This window comes from Sorex araneus, chromosome 5 (genome assembly GCF_027595985.1).
Source record: "Sorex araneus isolate mSorAra2 chromosome 5, mSorAra2.pri, whole genome shotgun sequence".
In the NCBI taxonomy this organism is placed as follows: Eukaryota; Metazoa; Chordata; class Mammalia; order Eulipotyphla; family Soricidae; genus Sorex; species Sorex araneus.
The window spans coordinates 135399022-135414730 of NC_073306.1; the positions used below are offsets into that span (position 1 = coordinate 135399022).

At 55.5% G+C, this 15709-nt stretch overlaps 1 protein-coding gene across 2 annotated transcripts; it reads right to left on the reverse strand.

Moving 5' to 3' along the window:
• Nucleotides 1–1235: 1235 nt before the first annotated feature.
• Nucleotides 1236–15220, reverse strand: LOC101543781 (1,25-dihydroxyvitamin D(3) 24-hydroxylase, mitochondrial). Of its 2 annotated transcripts, XM_004619384.2 has the most exons (11): nt 14963–15220; nt 14632–14822; nt 13290–13383; nt 11241–11337; nt 9102–9193; nt 8008–8119; nt 7405–7550; nt 4214–4380; nt 2392–2470; nt 1436–1633; nt 1236–1346 (listed from the first exon to the last, which is right to left on the reverse strand). In XM_004619384.2, exons 1-11 carry the CDS (start codon nt 15218–15220, stop codon nt 1236–1238), a joined length of 1545 nt encoding a protein of 514 aa, XP_004619441.2. The 2 variants fall into 2 exon arrangements, with proteins under 2 accessions (XP_004619441.2, XP_054996378.1); XM_055140403.1 differs by lacking the exon at nt 1436–1633.
• Between the last annotated feature and the right edge of the window lie 489 nt (nt 15221–15709).

A 15709-nucleotide genomic window follows, 5' to 3' on the forward strand; every position in this document is an offset into this window, starting at 1 on the left:
ATGGGAGATGTGTGCTGAAAGCAGATAAAGGACCAAACATGATGGTCTCTCGGTATCAGTACTGCAAACCATAATGTCCAAAAGTAGAGAGAGAGAGTCTGGGGGAAATTGTTTGTCATAGAGGCAGGGGAGAGTTGGGATGGGGGGAGGGGGGATACCAGGGACATTGGTGGTGGGAAATGTGCACTGGTGGAGGGATGGGATGGGTGTTTGATCGATCATTGTGTGACTGATACTCAAACATGAGAATTTGGTAACTGTGTCTCATGGTGATTAAAAAAATTGTTTTCTTTTAGTTTTTGAAAATCAAAAACTAAAAGAACGAACTATCCACTGACAGCAAAGAATTAGCAACCTCTGTCAGGAGCATTCGAGTGCTGCCCAGAACCCTGGGAGTGAGGCACTTCCCCACCTCTGAGGGCCCAGCCCGCTCATTGATTCCGGCCTGCTAAGGCTTAGGGCGGGGCCATCTCCTGGGTGATGGGTAAGAAGTAGGTGGTAGTTGGATTCACTGGGCTCTGATCCTCGGTCAACAGCCATTAAGTTCCCTGAGGAATGACCTGGACAGGCCACTAATGTGATGGGTGAGACGTGATGACCACAAGGTCTGAATTATTTGCCAATGGGGGGGCTGGAGCGATAGTACAGTGGGGGTGAGGCGAGCATTTGCCTTACACAGGGCTGACCTGGGTTCAGTTCCCAGCATCCTATAGGGTCCCCCGAGCACTGCCAGGAGTAATTCCTGAGTGCAGAGCCAGGAAGAACCCCTGAGCACCACCGGGTGTGACCCAAAAAGAAAAAAAAATTGCCAAAGGGTCCTTTGACCAGAGAAAGCACGTCTTCCCCCAAATTCCCATATAAAATAATAAAATATGTAACAGCAAGGAGCACTGGCTGAACACTTTGCTGCGTCAGACTCTGGGCTAAGTTCTCAGTGTTGATAGCAACTTTTTGTTTGCTTGTGCGTGCACACGTGTGTATGTGTGTGTGTGTGTGTGTGTGTGTGTGTGTGTGTGTGTGTGTATGTGTTTCTGGGGCTAGAACCCAGGGCTTCCCTTGGAGCCTCATCTTGGCCCAGATGCTTCTTTGATACTCACTTTTCAAATGAGAGCTGAGCATAAGCAGAGGATGAGGCAACTGCAGAGCCCAGAGAGAACAGGGGTGAACAGGGATCATGCTAGCTGGAGTCTGGGTCCCCCACAGCACCCCAGGCTCACCTGAGGCTCACCTGAGGCTCACCGCTGGCAGAAAGCAATGGGCAGCTCACGGCTGGGTAGCAGGATGCCCGAGTGTAGCATCTCCACGGGCTCGCTGTCGGTGGCTACAAGCTCAAACTTGCGGACGATCTGAACAACAAACAGGGCAGAATGACCCATCACCTGCCTGCCTGGCACCCAGCTCACCGCTGCCCCAACCCCAACTCGCGGGTCTTTACCCAGCAAAGAGCCAAGTGGAGCTGGAGTTCGGCCAGCCGCCGGCCAATGCACATTCTTTTCCCAATGCCGAATGGCAGGTGAGCAAAAGGGTTAATCTTTTTATTCTCTTGAAGCCACCGCTCGGGCCGAAACTGGCTGGAGTCTGCAAAGCTTTCTTCGTTGGACCCCAGCACCTGGGTATTTAGCATCAACACGGTCTGGAAGCATAGAAAAAAACATACAGCGTTTAAAGGAAGCAGAAGAAAATCCCAGAGTAGTCACAGTTCCAGAATGGTCACTAGCAAATGGAGAGAAAACGCTCATGTGGAGGTGATTAGAAGCCCAGGATGGCTAACAGGAGCCGAGATCTTGAAACCAGTTGGTGAAATGGTGACAGACATTAAAATTTGCATAGAGGGACCAGAGCGATAGCACAGCGGGTAGGGCATTTGCCTTGCATGCAGCCAACCCAGATTCAATTCCCAGCATCCCCTATGGTCCCCCGAGCACCGCCAGGAGTAATTCCTGAGTGCATGAGCCAGGAGTAACCCCTGTGCATCACCGGGTGTGACCCAAAAAAGAAAAAAAAAGAACAGAGGGTAGGGCATTTGCCTTGCACGTGGCCGACCCGGGTTCGATTCCCAGCATCCCATATGGTCCCCCAAGCATCGCCAGGAGCAGTTCCTGAGTGCAGAGCCAGGAGTAAGTAACCCCTGAGCATTGCTGAGTGCAACCCAAAAAGCAAAAACAAAACAAAACAAAGACCAAAAAACAACTTGCATCGGAGAGATAGCATAGCGCGTAGAGTGAGATAGCATAGCACGTAGGATGTGTGCCTTGCCACCGCTGACCCAGGTTCAATCCCGGGTCCCCCAAACCCCACCAGGAATGATCCTGAGCATCACCAGGTGTGGTCGCCAAATAAAGCCCCCAAACAGAAGCTGTGTTTGGTCCAGAGGGCTCCCGCTCTACTTACTCCTTTGGGTAAAGTGTATTCACCCAGCACCGTGGTCTTGTCGAGCGTGCGAGTCGTAAATGGCACACTGGGGTTAAGCCTGAAAGACACAGAGTCAGAGATGGAAAAGGTGGGAACGGACCGAGTTCTAATACTGATGTGCAGAAGGCAGTGTCCAGTCGGCTCAAAGAAACTGCTAGAACAAGTCCTTGGAAAGGTAACCTGACCCCAGCTTCTCACAGACCAGTTCTGTCTCCAATAAAGATTTATGCGTCTTATCTTTATTTTTGGAGCAATATCTTTATTTATGGAGTGATTGCATAGCGGTAGGGCATTTGCTTTGCACACGGCCAACTTGGGTTCGATTCCTCCACCCCTCTCAGAGAGCCCAGCAAGCTACCAAGAGTATCTTGCCCATACAGCAGAGCCTGGCAAGCTCCCCGTGGCATATTCAATATGCCAAAAACAGTAACAACAAGTCTCACAACGGAGACATTACTGGTGCCCGCTCGAGCAAATCAATGAGCAACAGGATAACAGTGACAGATCTTTGTTTCTTATATAATTTCTATATAATTTCTTATATTATTGTGCAGCTTAAACCCCAGTATCTGGCTGCTTAGTTAATGTTTGTCCCAGTTGCCCTGCCGATGTCCCTATATATCTATTTTTTTTTGGAGGTGGGGGTGTGCAGGACATAACCTGCAGTGCTCTGGGATTACTCCTGGCTCTGCACTCAGGAATCAGTTCTGGCAGTGCTCAGGGCACCCTATGGGATGCTGGAGATCAAACCCGGGTTCGCTGGGTGCAAGGCAAGTGCCCTCCTTGTCATACTATCTCTCTGCCCCCCTGTGTGTCTTTTCTATGTTTCACTTTAAGAGTAATCCTTGGGCGGCTGGAGTGATAGTACAACAGGTACGTTTGCCTTGCACACAGCTGACCTGGGTTCAATTCCCAGCATCCCATATAGTCCCTGAGCATTGCCAGGATTAATTCCTGAGCGCAGAGCCAGGAGTAACCCCTGGACATTGCCGGGTATGACCAAAAAAAAAAAAAAAAAAGAGTAATCCTTGGCTGGGTTTCTAGTGCCTGCCCCTTCATGAAGTTTAAGCTCCTTCCTTCTAATCCTAAGATTGGAGTCTTGTTTTCCAAAAGGAAACATATAAAAAGAATTTCCCCAGAACATTCTGTTCCCAAGGCTCAACAACCAAGTGGTCTCTGGGCCTCATGGTATAATGATACGGTTTCCATGCTGGGCTCTCAGCTCCCGTCCCTCAGCCCTGCCCCTCACCCACAGAAGGGCCTGTAGCATTCGTTCACATGTTACTCTTCTTGGCTTTACATTAGGACTCCGGATTGTTTTTGTAAACCACTGTGAGCTCGCCCCTTACAAAGCTGTTCGTGATTAGGTGTCAGTCGTACAGTGACCCCCATCCATCTATCAGGGCACATTTCCCAGCACCAGTGTCCCCAGTTTCCCTCCCATCACCCCCCACCCCCAACCCCAGGCTGCCTTTATGGCCTTCTCTCCTCTCTCTCCCCTTCTCTTTCCCCTCCCCTCCCCTCCCTTCCTCTCCCCTTCCCTCCCCCTCCTCCCCTTCCCTCCTCCGTCTTTTTCTCTCTCTCCCCCCACCCCTTAGGAGGACCCTGGCTTTCTAAGATGAAACCAAAAACTGTACCAAGGATGCTGAAAATGAGCAACAGAAGGGAAATACGGGCCAAGACTCGCTCTTCCTTCTCGGTTTGACAGATGTTTAAGAACCGGCCGTGGAAGCGGCCTGCAGATGGGGGAACCTTATCCTGCACCCACCAGAGCAGCTTCTGCAGGGCTGCCCCATCTCACCTCATCGATTCCTTCAGGCAGGCTTTTAAGTAGGGCATATTCTTCAGATGCTCTGCCCGCGGCTCGCCGTTTTCAGGCACCACGCTCTGAATTTCCATCAGAAGCTTTCGCTGCGCGTGGCGGTTTCGAGATAAGTTGTAAAGGATCCACATTAAACTGTTTGCTGTCTGAAAGCCAAAGGGGCACGAACTTGAGATTCCGCGCAGAGAGGACCTGACCGAGAATTTCCCACCAGAACCGAGGCGGGCGCCTGCACACCCTGGCTCCCACTTCCCCTCCTTTCTTTGTTTGCCTGACACAAGGACAACAGTGAAAAGTCTGATTTTCAAAGGCTTCCCAAAGCCTGTTCCTGAAGACAGCGCGCTGACTAAATCCAAACAGAATCATTTCAATAATAAAGAAAGCCTGTAAAAAGTCTCTAAGATGGTGAGCGGCCTTAGGAGACTTAACACATCCTCTGATAGGGGGAAAATGTTTTGCATAAAATCATGTAAAGCTGCCTGGGAGGGGGCTGGAGCGATAGCACAGTGGGGAGGGCGTTTGCCTTGCACATGGCCAACCCGGGTTCGATTCCCAGCACCCCATAGAGTCCCCTGAGCACCACCAGGAGTCATTCCTGAGTGCAGAGCCAGGAGGAACCCCTGTGCATCGCCGGGTGTCCCAAAAAGAGAAAAAAAAAGCTGCATGTGAGATGGAGGCTGTGGGACTAAGATGCATGTGCTAATCTCTACGGATTTTTTCGGGGACAACGCTTCATTCTTGGGGAGCCTAGGAAACAAATAAGAAAATGTAATGAGGGGCTGGAGCGACAGCACAGAGGGGAGGGCCTTTGCCTTGCACACGGCTGACCCAGGTTCGATTCCCAGCATCCCATAGGGTCCCCCAAGCACTGCTAGGAGTGATTCCTGATGCAGAGCTGGGAATAACCCCTGAGCATCACTGGGTGTGACCCCTCCCCCACAAAAAAAGCAAAAAAAAAAAAAAGAAAACGTAATGTGAAAATAGCATGGGTAGTTCAAAACGGACAGTTGGATTAACAAAAAAGTTGAAATGACAACCCAAATAAATCTTAATTCAAAAATGCTATTACTAATGTTTAAAAAAAAAGGGGGGCTGGAGTTATAGCACAGCAGTTGGGTGTTCGCCTTTCACGCGGCTGACCCAAGTTCAATTCCTCCGCCCCTCTCGGAGAGCCCGGCAAGCTACCAAGAGTATCGAGCCCACACCGCAGAGCCTGGCAAGCTACCCGTGGTGTATTGGATATGCCAAAAACAGTACTAAGAAGTCTCTCAATGAGAGATGTTACTGGTGCCCGCTCGAACAAATCGATGAGCAACGGGATGACAGTGACAGTGACAGTGAAAATAAAATGGGTACATAGAAATTAATAGAGGAGGGCTGGAGAGGAACTTGTCTGGTACATGTCTGGAACTTGTCAGGTTCGATCCCCTGTGTCCCGTAGGGTCCGGTCCACCCCTCCCCACATCCCTCCCTACCGGGAGTGATCCCTGAATGCTGAGCCAGGAATAACCCCTGAGCGGTGCCAGGTGTGTCCCAAAAACCAAATTTAAAAAAAAATATATATATATATATATATATATATATATATATTGAGAGAGGTAGAGGGTGTCCTAGACCATGTGGAGTGCTGGGGACTGGACCCGATTGGCTTGGGCAAGGCAAGTGCCCTAACCACTGGACTATCTCTCTGGCCCTCTGTCTTTAAAGTGACACCTGTTATTTCCTCTTGAGGGCAGCAGAAAGGGAAAAAGAGACCGAAAGACCCAGCGGAGCTTTCAGCGTCATGACGCTCACCCGTGGCGGTCACCGGGGTTTGTGTCTCGAACCTTTCATCTCCTCGAGCTCAGTGAAGTGAAACATCATCACTGTGTTTTCTGTCTGCAGACTACGGGCTCACCGGCACGGGGCCTGCCTGCTCCTGACCCCGGCCAGCCACCAAGGGCAGCTCAGAGCCCGGGAGACTGATTTTATTGTGGGAGGAAGACGCCTCCAGGGCGGCCCCACCGCACAGAAACTGGGGGTGCGCCACAGGAAGAGGGCAGGGCGAGGCCACCAAATTAGACACCCTTCAGATTGCTCCAGTGTTCCCAATGCGACCGTCAGAGCGGCCAAGGGCAAAAAGGGAAACATTTAACCATATCAGGCCGCTCCTCACCGCAAGCAGCACGGCGTTTCCCGAAGGCCGAAAACTGCCGCCTTCACCAGAGCCCCAAGGACGGCCAGCCGGGGGTAACTGCAGGGTGCACCCCGGGGACATGGCTGGGGAACCTCAGGACACGGCTGTCCCCGCCTGACCTCTGGGAAGCAGCAGACGGCAGGGCCCGGCTCCCGGCATCTCCTCTCCTTGCCCTGGCTCCTTCTCCACCCACCAGCTTTCTCTTGACTTTTCTTTCTTTCTTTTTTTTCTTTTTGGGTCACATCCAGCGATGCACAGGGCTTACTCCTGGCTCTGTACTCAGGAATTACTCCTGGAGGTGCTCAGGGGACCATATGGGATGCTGGAAATCGAATCTGGGTCAGCCGCATGCAAGGCAAACGTCCTACCCGCTGTGCTATCACTCCAGCCCCTCTCAACTTTTCTAAACATGAATTCAATCACGTTCCATCTGCCCCGCTGCTCAGTGCTCCTCAGGGCTCCCCGTGGCATGCTCCTTGCTCAATGGTCATTTGACTGATCGGGCTGTCAGTCAACTCTGACCACACCGACTTGCATCATCCCCTTTCTGGCCCCAGGACCTTTGCACATGTGGATACCTCTACTTGAAGTGCTCTTCCACCAGCTCTTTCTCTGGGGACTAGAGCTTCTGCCCAATTCAGAGTTCCTTCCCTCAACGCTTTCTCCATCTCAGCTGAATGACTTCCCCCCGACCCCCCGCATCAGGCAGTCCCCCAAACTGAGGACAAGACACCTTACTCCTGCTCAGCGAGTGCTCAGTTAGACCCTGTACATCGAGAGGGATGCCTATCGCTTCATTATTGGCTTTTCAATCCAACCCCGCGGTGCTCAGGGCTCACTCCTGGCGGGGCTTGGGGCCCCCGACGTGGTGCTGGAGACGGACCCAGATGTGTAAGGCCAGCGCCTCACCTGCTGTCCTCCTGCCCGGGCCCCTGGGACGTCTTTTTCAAACTCAGCACGAGCAAGCGTTTGGCGATGGCTGCAGCGCCCTTACCGTCTCCACGGCGCCCAGCTGCAGCTCGGTGACCACGGCGTACAGCTCTTTCCTGGAGATGGCGCGATGGCCATAGATATCCCAAAGGAAGTCCGTGCAGGGCTGCTCCGAGCACCTCTCTAACCGGCTGTCGATGCAGGCCTTGACTATGGGGGGAGAGGAAGGGGGAGGGCGTCAGGGGACCAGAGACCGAGCATAGAGAACACCCCACTGAACGTCCCTCGTGGCCTCAGGGTGACATGCAGATGACATCTGGGGGACAATCCTGCCAGCTAAAGGGAGCGAAGGGTGCAGGGAGCGGGTTGGTCAGCCCCCGATCTGCTAAGGAGTCACGAAGCCACTGAGGCTGAAAGGGGAGCGTGTGTGACCAGCCATCACCCCCAGGGGTCTCGAACCCAGGACCTCAGGCTCCAAAGCCCTCACTTTCCACCGCTCTGGCCCCGAGACCTGAACTACTGTCCCCGTGGCCGGCCCCTGCCTTGTCCTCTCAGGATCCGTCTAGTCCAGGCGTGCCCCAAGGAATAGGAAGGCAACGGAAGACCCAGGTGACCAGCCCAGAAGCCGGTCCCGGTCCGAGACGGTTCGGGGCACACGTGTCCTCACCTGTCGTGAAGATGGTGTCCCAGGCCCGCGTGTGCTCCTGCCACACCTTGGTGTTGAGCCTCTTGTGCAGTTCCACTGGGGTGACCATCATCCTCCCAAACGTGCTCATCATCTGCGGAAACATGCACCGACGGCTGCTCCCCACGGCCTCCCGCCTCCCCGACTCTGCCCGGACCCGTCCTTGCCAGGCCTCTCCGCCCCTGCCCTGGAGCCGGTCCCCGCTCTGCCCCACTAGCACTGAAAACTAGCTCTGTGGGGTTTTATTTAAAATCTCTCACCGTGGCATTAAACACTTCATCTCGAGGTTTAAAACTATGCACCTCACCTCAGTTTCCCATTGGCCTCATTTCTAGTCACAGTCAGACTCCGCCCCGCAAGCTACGAGAGTATCCGGCCTGCATGGCAGAGCCTGGCAAGCTCCCCGTGGCGTATTTGATATGCCCAAAACAGTAACAACAAGTCTCACAATGGAGACGTTACTGGTGCCCGCAGGAGCAACGGGACAACAGTGCTTCTAGTCACAGGCAGACTTCTGCCCCCCTGCCCCCTGCCTTCGATAGCTGCACTGTGCCAGGCACGGACCCCCGAGACCCCTGAGGTCGTGCAAATGTCCCTCTCTGCAAAGTAAAGTGGATCGAATCATCTGACCTTACTTCGGCTGAGGTGTCTGGGAATTTGCCTTTAAGAAGCTGCTTTAAGATCTACGTCAGGCAAAGGTACCGTTTCCCCTTAAACGAGCAGTTTCCATAGAGCTAGAAGACAGCACGGAGGACAAGGCCCTTGCCTTGCATATGGCTGTCCCCCCCACATTGCATATGGCCCCAAAACCCTGCCTGTAGAGTGATCCCTGAGCACAGACCCTGGGCGACACAGTTTTTTGTGTGTTTTTTTTGGGGGGCCACACCCGGATTTTATTTTATTTTTGGTTTGTGTCACATCTGGCGATGCCCAGGGGTGACTCCTGGCCCTGCACTCAGGAATTACTCCTGGTGGTGCTCGGGGGACCCTATGGGATGCCGGGGAGCGAACCCGAGCTGGCTGTGTGCAAGGCAAACGCCCTCCCCGCTGTGCTATTGCTCCGGCCCGCAACCCACCGTTTTGACGGCCGCTATGAAGTCCAGAGCTTCGGCGTCCGTGTTCTTCTGCAGGAGCCCAAACCGCTTCTCATAGAGCACGAGGCAGATGCCTGTGGAGTAGGGACAGCGGCACAGTGAGGCCGAGACAGGGATGGGGACTACAGGACGCTCACTTCCTGCTCTCATGACAGCTTGGGGTTTTCTAGGGGGGGTGGGAATAACCATGTGCCAAAGCAGACAGCAGAGTGGGAGAGTCCGGGACAATGACACCATCACTTGCTTCTCTTTCTAGAAATTCCCTGCAGGTCCAGTGACCTGATCGCAATGGACAGACAGATCGCCAGGAGCCAAGGGACTGCGGCCAACGCCGGCTGGGCTTGGCGGTGTGAAGGCGCAGGCATGTCCTGCTACTGCACCTCGGTGTGATGTCGGGACGAATCTTGCATACTGGTCGATGAGACTCGGACAGTGTCGGAGGCTCACCCACAGCGCATTCTCCCCAGAGGACCCCACTGTGATCTTGGCACTCACGGACGGGGTCTGACCTCAGCAGGCAGCCTGGAGAGATCTCAGCCTTTTGAGGGGTCTCTGCCTTGAGCCAGCCTCAGGCTCTCTGCGGCCAGTGAGTGTTCCTGGGCGCAGCCGGGCTGGGGTCTGGCCGTGAAGCCCGAGGCTGGGGTACACTTCTTTTTTCCACTGACCGGGAGCAGCAACTAACTCTGTTGCTTTGGGGGTTCGGGCAGTTGGCTTGGGCAGTTGCGTTGGACCTGAACTAATCCCCCGCCCCCCAGTACCCTCCTCCTCTCCCTGATCCTTGGTCCCTTCCAGGAGACGGTTTCCTAGCACACTTCCTCCCCACCTCTAACCCTCCCCTCCCTTCCCTCCTTCCCTCCCTGTGTTCTTTGGATTTTTTTTTTATTTGCAAGGTGAGGCTGACAGATGGGGGAGATGGGTCCCCACTAAGCCTCCCCCTGGGGGGCCATCTCCATGCCCTCACAGACCTCGGTACTCCCCCCCCCCCACATCCCCCTCCATATTTCCATAACCACGCAGGCATCATGCCAACCCCCTCTGAGTCTCTGGAGAAGGTAAAACTATCTGTTTCTCCTGGGGCCCCCAGCCCAGGGGCCCCGTCTGTCTTGAACTAAATATTCTGGCTGGGACCAGCGAGACCCTCACGGCATCTCCCTCAATTACCCTCCACGACCCTATGGTCCAATCAGCTCCCACTCAAGGGAAGTCCGGAGCTGCTGCTGCAGGGCTCAGCGCTTCCCACGCCGCTTCCCGAAACCCCCTCCCCACCGACTCTCACCCAGATTCCCGTCCTTCTCCTCACCAAGCCAGCCTTGGGCCTCCTCCGGGCCCCCTGCGGCTGTTCCCTTCTGAGCAGGGACTCGGGTGTGCTCACGTGTTCTAGCCTGTCTATCTCAGCTCTGTGAGTGGGACTCTGGCCTGCTACTTCGGATTTCTTGAGAGCTGCATCCAGCTATGTGCCAGGGATGGCCAGGCAGGTGGGGATCGAACTCGGGGCCTCACGCAGGCAAGCGCTCCACCACTGATGCGACAATCCCTCATCCCTGGGATGCCTGTGTCACTCACCTGCTACATCCTTAGTGCCCTGCACCTCACAGGAAGTCAACTGACGTTTGTTGAGTGACTAAGCAACCCAGGTCCTGGCACGTAAGTGCCAGAGAGCATTAGAGGGTTTGCCCCGGGGAACGGTCAGCAAAGGGTATGGAACCAGAGCCATATATGACCCGATGGACCAGCAGCAGGAAGGGATTCACTTGCTTTTTTCTTTTTCTTTCCTTCTTTGTCTCTCTCTTCCTTCCTTCCTTCCTTCCTTCCTTCCTTCCTTCCTTCCTTCCTTCCTTCCTTCCTTTCTTTCTTTCTTTCTTTCTTTCTTTCTTTCTTTCTTTCTTTCTTTCTTTCTTTCTTTCTTTCTTTCTTTCTTTCTCTCTCTCTCTCTCTTTCTTTCTTTTTACTTTTTGGGTCACATCCAGCGACGCTCAGGGGTTCCTCCTAGCTCTGCACTCAGGAATCACTCCTGGCGGTGCTTGGGGGACCCTATGGGATGCCGGGGATTGAACCCAGGTCGGCCGTGTGCAAGGCAAATGCCCTCCCCGCTGTACTCTCGATGCAGCCCCGGGCACTCACTTTCAAAGGACCACTTGTTCAGCTCGCTGTAGAAGTCGGCAATGCGGCCTCGCTCGTCACAGAGTTCACCCAGTCTGCCCACAAAGTCCGCCAAGACCTTGAAGAGAGCACCGAGACGCACGTCAGAGGCGGGCGGCGGAGGCACGGTCTAGGCTCGGCCAACCCCAGGTCTGGCCGTGCTCCGTTCCCCACCCACGCCCTCGGTGGTTCTGCAGCCACATAAATTCTCTCTTCTGCGCTAAAGCGCTGGCCCTAAGCTCCCACGCCTTTATCGTGCTTTCCTTCCCACTTCTCTCTGCAGCGATCCAGAAGTTTCCATTTCCCTCTGGTCGCAGTCTGAGAAGGGAAACCGTTTCTTTGAGTGGGAAGTGGGGTTAGCACATTGGCAGGACAGCATGTCCGGCGCTCTGAGGCGGTCCCTGGCCTGAGGTTTGTCCCTTCCACCGCAGGACAAGCAGACAGCTCCCCATGGGTTGGAACTGTGTTACCCAAGCTGAGTTTGTAGCCAGAAAAACTCCAGACACAAGACCCAACTCCCCACTCTCCCCACACATGAAGAAGAGGGTGACCTTGAGTCTGACCCAGAAGGCTTCTACGTGCCAGTTTGCAAACTTTGGGTTTGGAAGGGAAGCAGACACTGGTGAAGGGATTGGTGTTGGAACATCCTATGCCCGAAATGCAACCATGAAAACCACTATAATTCAGTGACTAAGTTAAATAAAAAAATCCAGGTCAAGCTGACCTGTGTCTCTTACTTAAGGAGGCTTGTGTGGTTCTAAGTACAATACAAGGACGTGACCCTTGTTGATTCTCTCGACAGCTAGCTGGGTAGGGGGTCCTGATGAACCCCCACTAGGTTACGGATGAGGAAACAGGCTTTGAACACACCGCAACTCGCTGGAACTGCAAGTGGATCTGCGTGACTACGCAGTTCAGTGAAGCCAGCAGTGTGTGGCTTGTCCAGTTCGACTGCATCGTGCATTAAGATCATCATTGAATGTGTTACCATGTAGGTTTGCATGAATCTACGCCATTCCCATGGTTGCTCCATCAAGTGTAGAGGCATTAGTGAGAATAAGAGTCACCGGGAGACCTGGTGGGTACTGGGGGTGCAGTCCCACGTGGCCCATTTGCTCTCTCTATGGCCACAGTCCCTTCTAGAAAGGACTGCGCACTCCTCTCTCTGCCGAAAGGGCATTTCTGTGGATGCCTTGCTCCCTTGATGCTTCTGAGTTTTCATCCCTTCCTCTGGATATCAGGATCCATGTTTACAAATTGATTTTTTTTCTTTTTGGGTCACACCCGGCAACACACAGGGGTTACTCCTGGCTCTGCACTCAGGAATTACCCCTGGCGGTGCTCAGGAGACCATATGGGATGCTGGGAATCGAACCTGGGTCGGCCGCGTGCAAGGCAAATGCCCTACCTGCTGAGCTATTGCACCAGCCCCAGGATCCATGTTTAGTTCAACATAAGCGCCCACAAGGAGCAGGAGTAAGAGTGGGTCACCCACTGCTTACATTCCTCCGTCTTGGTATCCCTGACGGCCAGAGGATAATGCCCGTGTTTCTTCACATGGTACCCAAAAAATCCCCCAAATATTCAAATGTTGCTAAGAACTGCCCTCTGGCCAGCATCCCTCAGAGAGGCCTTAGTTCAGGAGCACAGACAGTACCGTTCCCAGTGGACACCCTGTTCTCTCTCCCGCCTCCTCATCTTTGGCAAAGTTGTTCTCCGTGTCTGGGTGAACAAGCGACTCTCTCGAGCTTGCACATTCCTACACGTCCTACAAAACCCAGCTCAAATTTCCCTTATAGAAGCATGATCTCATTTCATTTTCACGGCAAACCTGTGGAGCATGCCCACTATATAGACTGGAAAAGTGAGGCTAGGGGAAGGCTAAGGGGGGGAGAAAGGCATGGAGAGAAACAAGGGGAAAGGAAAGACCCCTTCTGGCTTTCCCTTCTGCTCTTCGTTCCTGAGACCTGAAGTCCCCTTACCCCTGGACTGTCCCCAGGGACCCAGGAAAGGGGACGCCAGCCCCCTCACCTCGTTGATCTTCTTGTCCAGCTTCATGATCTCCACGGGTTTCATGAGTTTCTTCTGGAAGACACTCCGGACGCGCTGCCAGTCTTCCCCTTCCCTGAGGAGAGAGCAGGAGTAGGACTTTGAGCAAGCAGAGGGGAGGAAGACGGTAGGGGGTGTCGCCCCGTGGGAGATGCCTAAAGCCAAGGTTTCCCACCTGTGAGCCCTGGGTCCCAAGCGGGACCCCGGGAAATGAAAGGGATGAAGGAGAGGAGAGCAGAGAGACCGTGCGGACACCTGCAGGTGTGGTGACCATGTGGTGACCTGTCGGCACGGTGAGACCCGCGTCCAGGACCGGTCAGAGAAGCAAGCTTGGCATTGCCACGTTGGCTGACTTGACAATGGGGGTGAAAGCATCCCAGCCCGCCCCCCCCCCCCCCGCCTCTGAGTGCCAAAAGGTGAAGTCCTAGGTCTTTGGATTCAGTGCTTTGGAGTTGGTTCTGATGGGGGGTAAGGGGGCAGTGAGAGTGAGCCCGGGAGCCCCCATCTCCTGGGAGTCCCATCGGAGGAAACCGCTGGCCTTTGCTGCAGCCACTGACATTGGTTAAAAGTGACGCCATAAAACGTAGTGGCACAGGGCTGGGACTGATAGATAGTCCAGTGGGTAGGGTAGCGTTTGCCTTGCATGCGGCCGACCAGGGTTCAATCCCCAGCATCCCATAGGGTCCCCTGGGCACTGCCAGGAGTCATTCCTGAGTGCAGAGCCAGGAGTAACCCCTGAGCATCACCAGGTGTGACCCAAAAAAGCAAAACAAAACAAAACAAAAAACCCCAAAAAACACTTAGTGGCACAGACTCCTGCAGCTGTCAAAATTCGGCTACCCTCCCTTCACACTTGCCATGTCCCCCCACCCACACCCCAGACGACCACTTAGCCCCCCAACTTGGGACAGCACTATAACTTGGGGTTCAAAGGAAAGCGCTCACTTGTTGAATGGTCTCAGTCCAAAAGCACCGTCTGGTGCCGACTCTCTCAGATATGCCCCCTCCTCGCCAGCACGGCCACCTCCTAAGTCTGCTTGTGTCCTGAACCCCCTTTTTGCCTCCAGAAAGTGAAGCCACAGTCACACCTGGCTCAGACCAGGGGCCTGAGGCCGGAAGTAAGTGGACCCTTGGGTCTGTGGGACTCAGTCCCAGCACCGCAGAGCAAGTCGCTCAGTGGCTCCTGAAGGGATGGGTGCCAGAAAGACGGTGGAACCCTCTCCAGGCTGCACACCAGCCGGCCCAGGCACCGGGTGCCCCCCCCTCCCCGCCCTGCGGAAGAGGAACCCCGCTTTGCCTCCCCTTGTCCAGCTCCCGCACTCACAGGATCAGCAGCCCGTAGCCCTCAGCGCGGTGGTCGCGATAGGCTTTCCAGGGCTTGATCTCCAGGCGCTGCGGGTGGGCGCTCTCGGTGCGGTACAGCGCTTCCAGCAGGCACGGGGAGCCCAGGTGGACGGAGTCGAAGGTCCCCAGCTTCATGCGGAAGATCTTGCCGTACTTCCTGTGGTACTCGGCCTGCAGACAGAGGGCCAGGTCAGGGCGCCCCGTTCCCACTCCCCAGCCCCGGGAACTGCCCCGTGCTCCCCGCGCCCAACAGCCGTGCACCGTGCATCTCTGCGCGCGGGTGGGGAGAACGGGGCGCGCCTGGCACTCACCAGCGTGTAGTGCTGTCTCTTGAGCCCCCCTTTCCAGAGGATCTCCAGCAGGCTGCCCAGCAGCGGCCAGTTGGTGGGGCCGGGCAGGGCGGCCGCCGGGGGATGCGCACCGCGTTCCATCAGTGGGCAGCGGCGGGGGACCGCCTGCAGCTCCGGGGGCGCGCGCGCAGGTGACACCCGTGTGGGGGGCGGCCCGAGGACGCGCAGCTGGCGCAGGAAGGCGACCAAGGAGCGACTCGGACCCACGAGGGAGCTCATGGCAGCTGGGGAGCCCCGAGACGGGGAGGCACCTGTCCACAGAGGCGCTCGCAGCGGCCTGGCCAGGTCGGACGGTTCTGGCGCGAGAGACAAAGCGAGCAGGCAGGGGCGCCGTCGGGGGGGACCGAGAGGGGACGAGGAGAAGGAAGGACGCCGGCAAGGATGCTTCAGCCTTCTGAAGGGGCAGCCGGGCGCTAGTGTCCGCCCAGAGCTGCCGGCCGCGCGGGCTGCTGCAGGCGTGCGCCGAGGACCCGGGGCTCTGTCTCTCTCTCGGGGACCGGGACAGAACGCGGGTCGTCGGGTGCACGGCCGAGTCCGCCTCGCCGTGGGTGAGCGCCGGGTCCAGGCCAGCCGCGGGGATGCTGCGCTGAGCCGCGGTCCTGGCATTTATGAAGCCGGGCCCGGGCGGGGTGGCCAATGAGCGGGCGGGGAGCGGCGGGGTGGGCCCGCGGGGACGCGGAACCCGGGGCTGGGGGTGGAAATCGGATG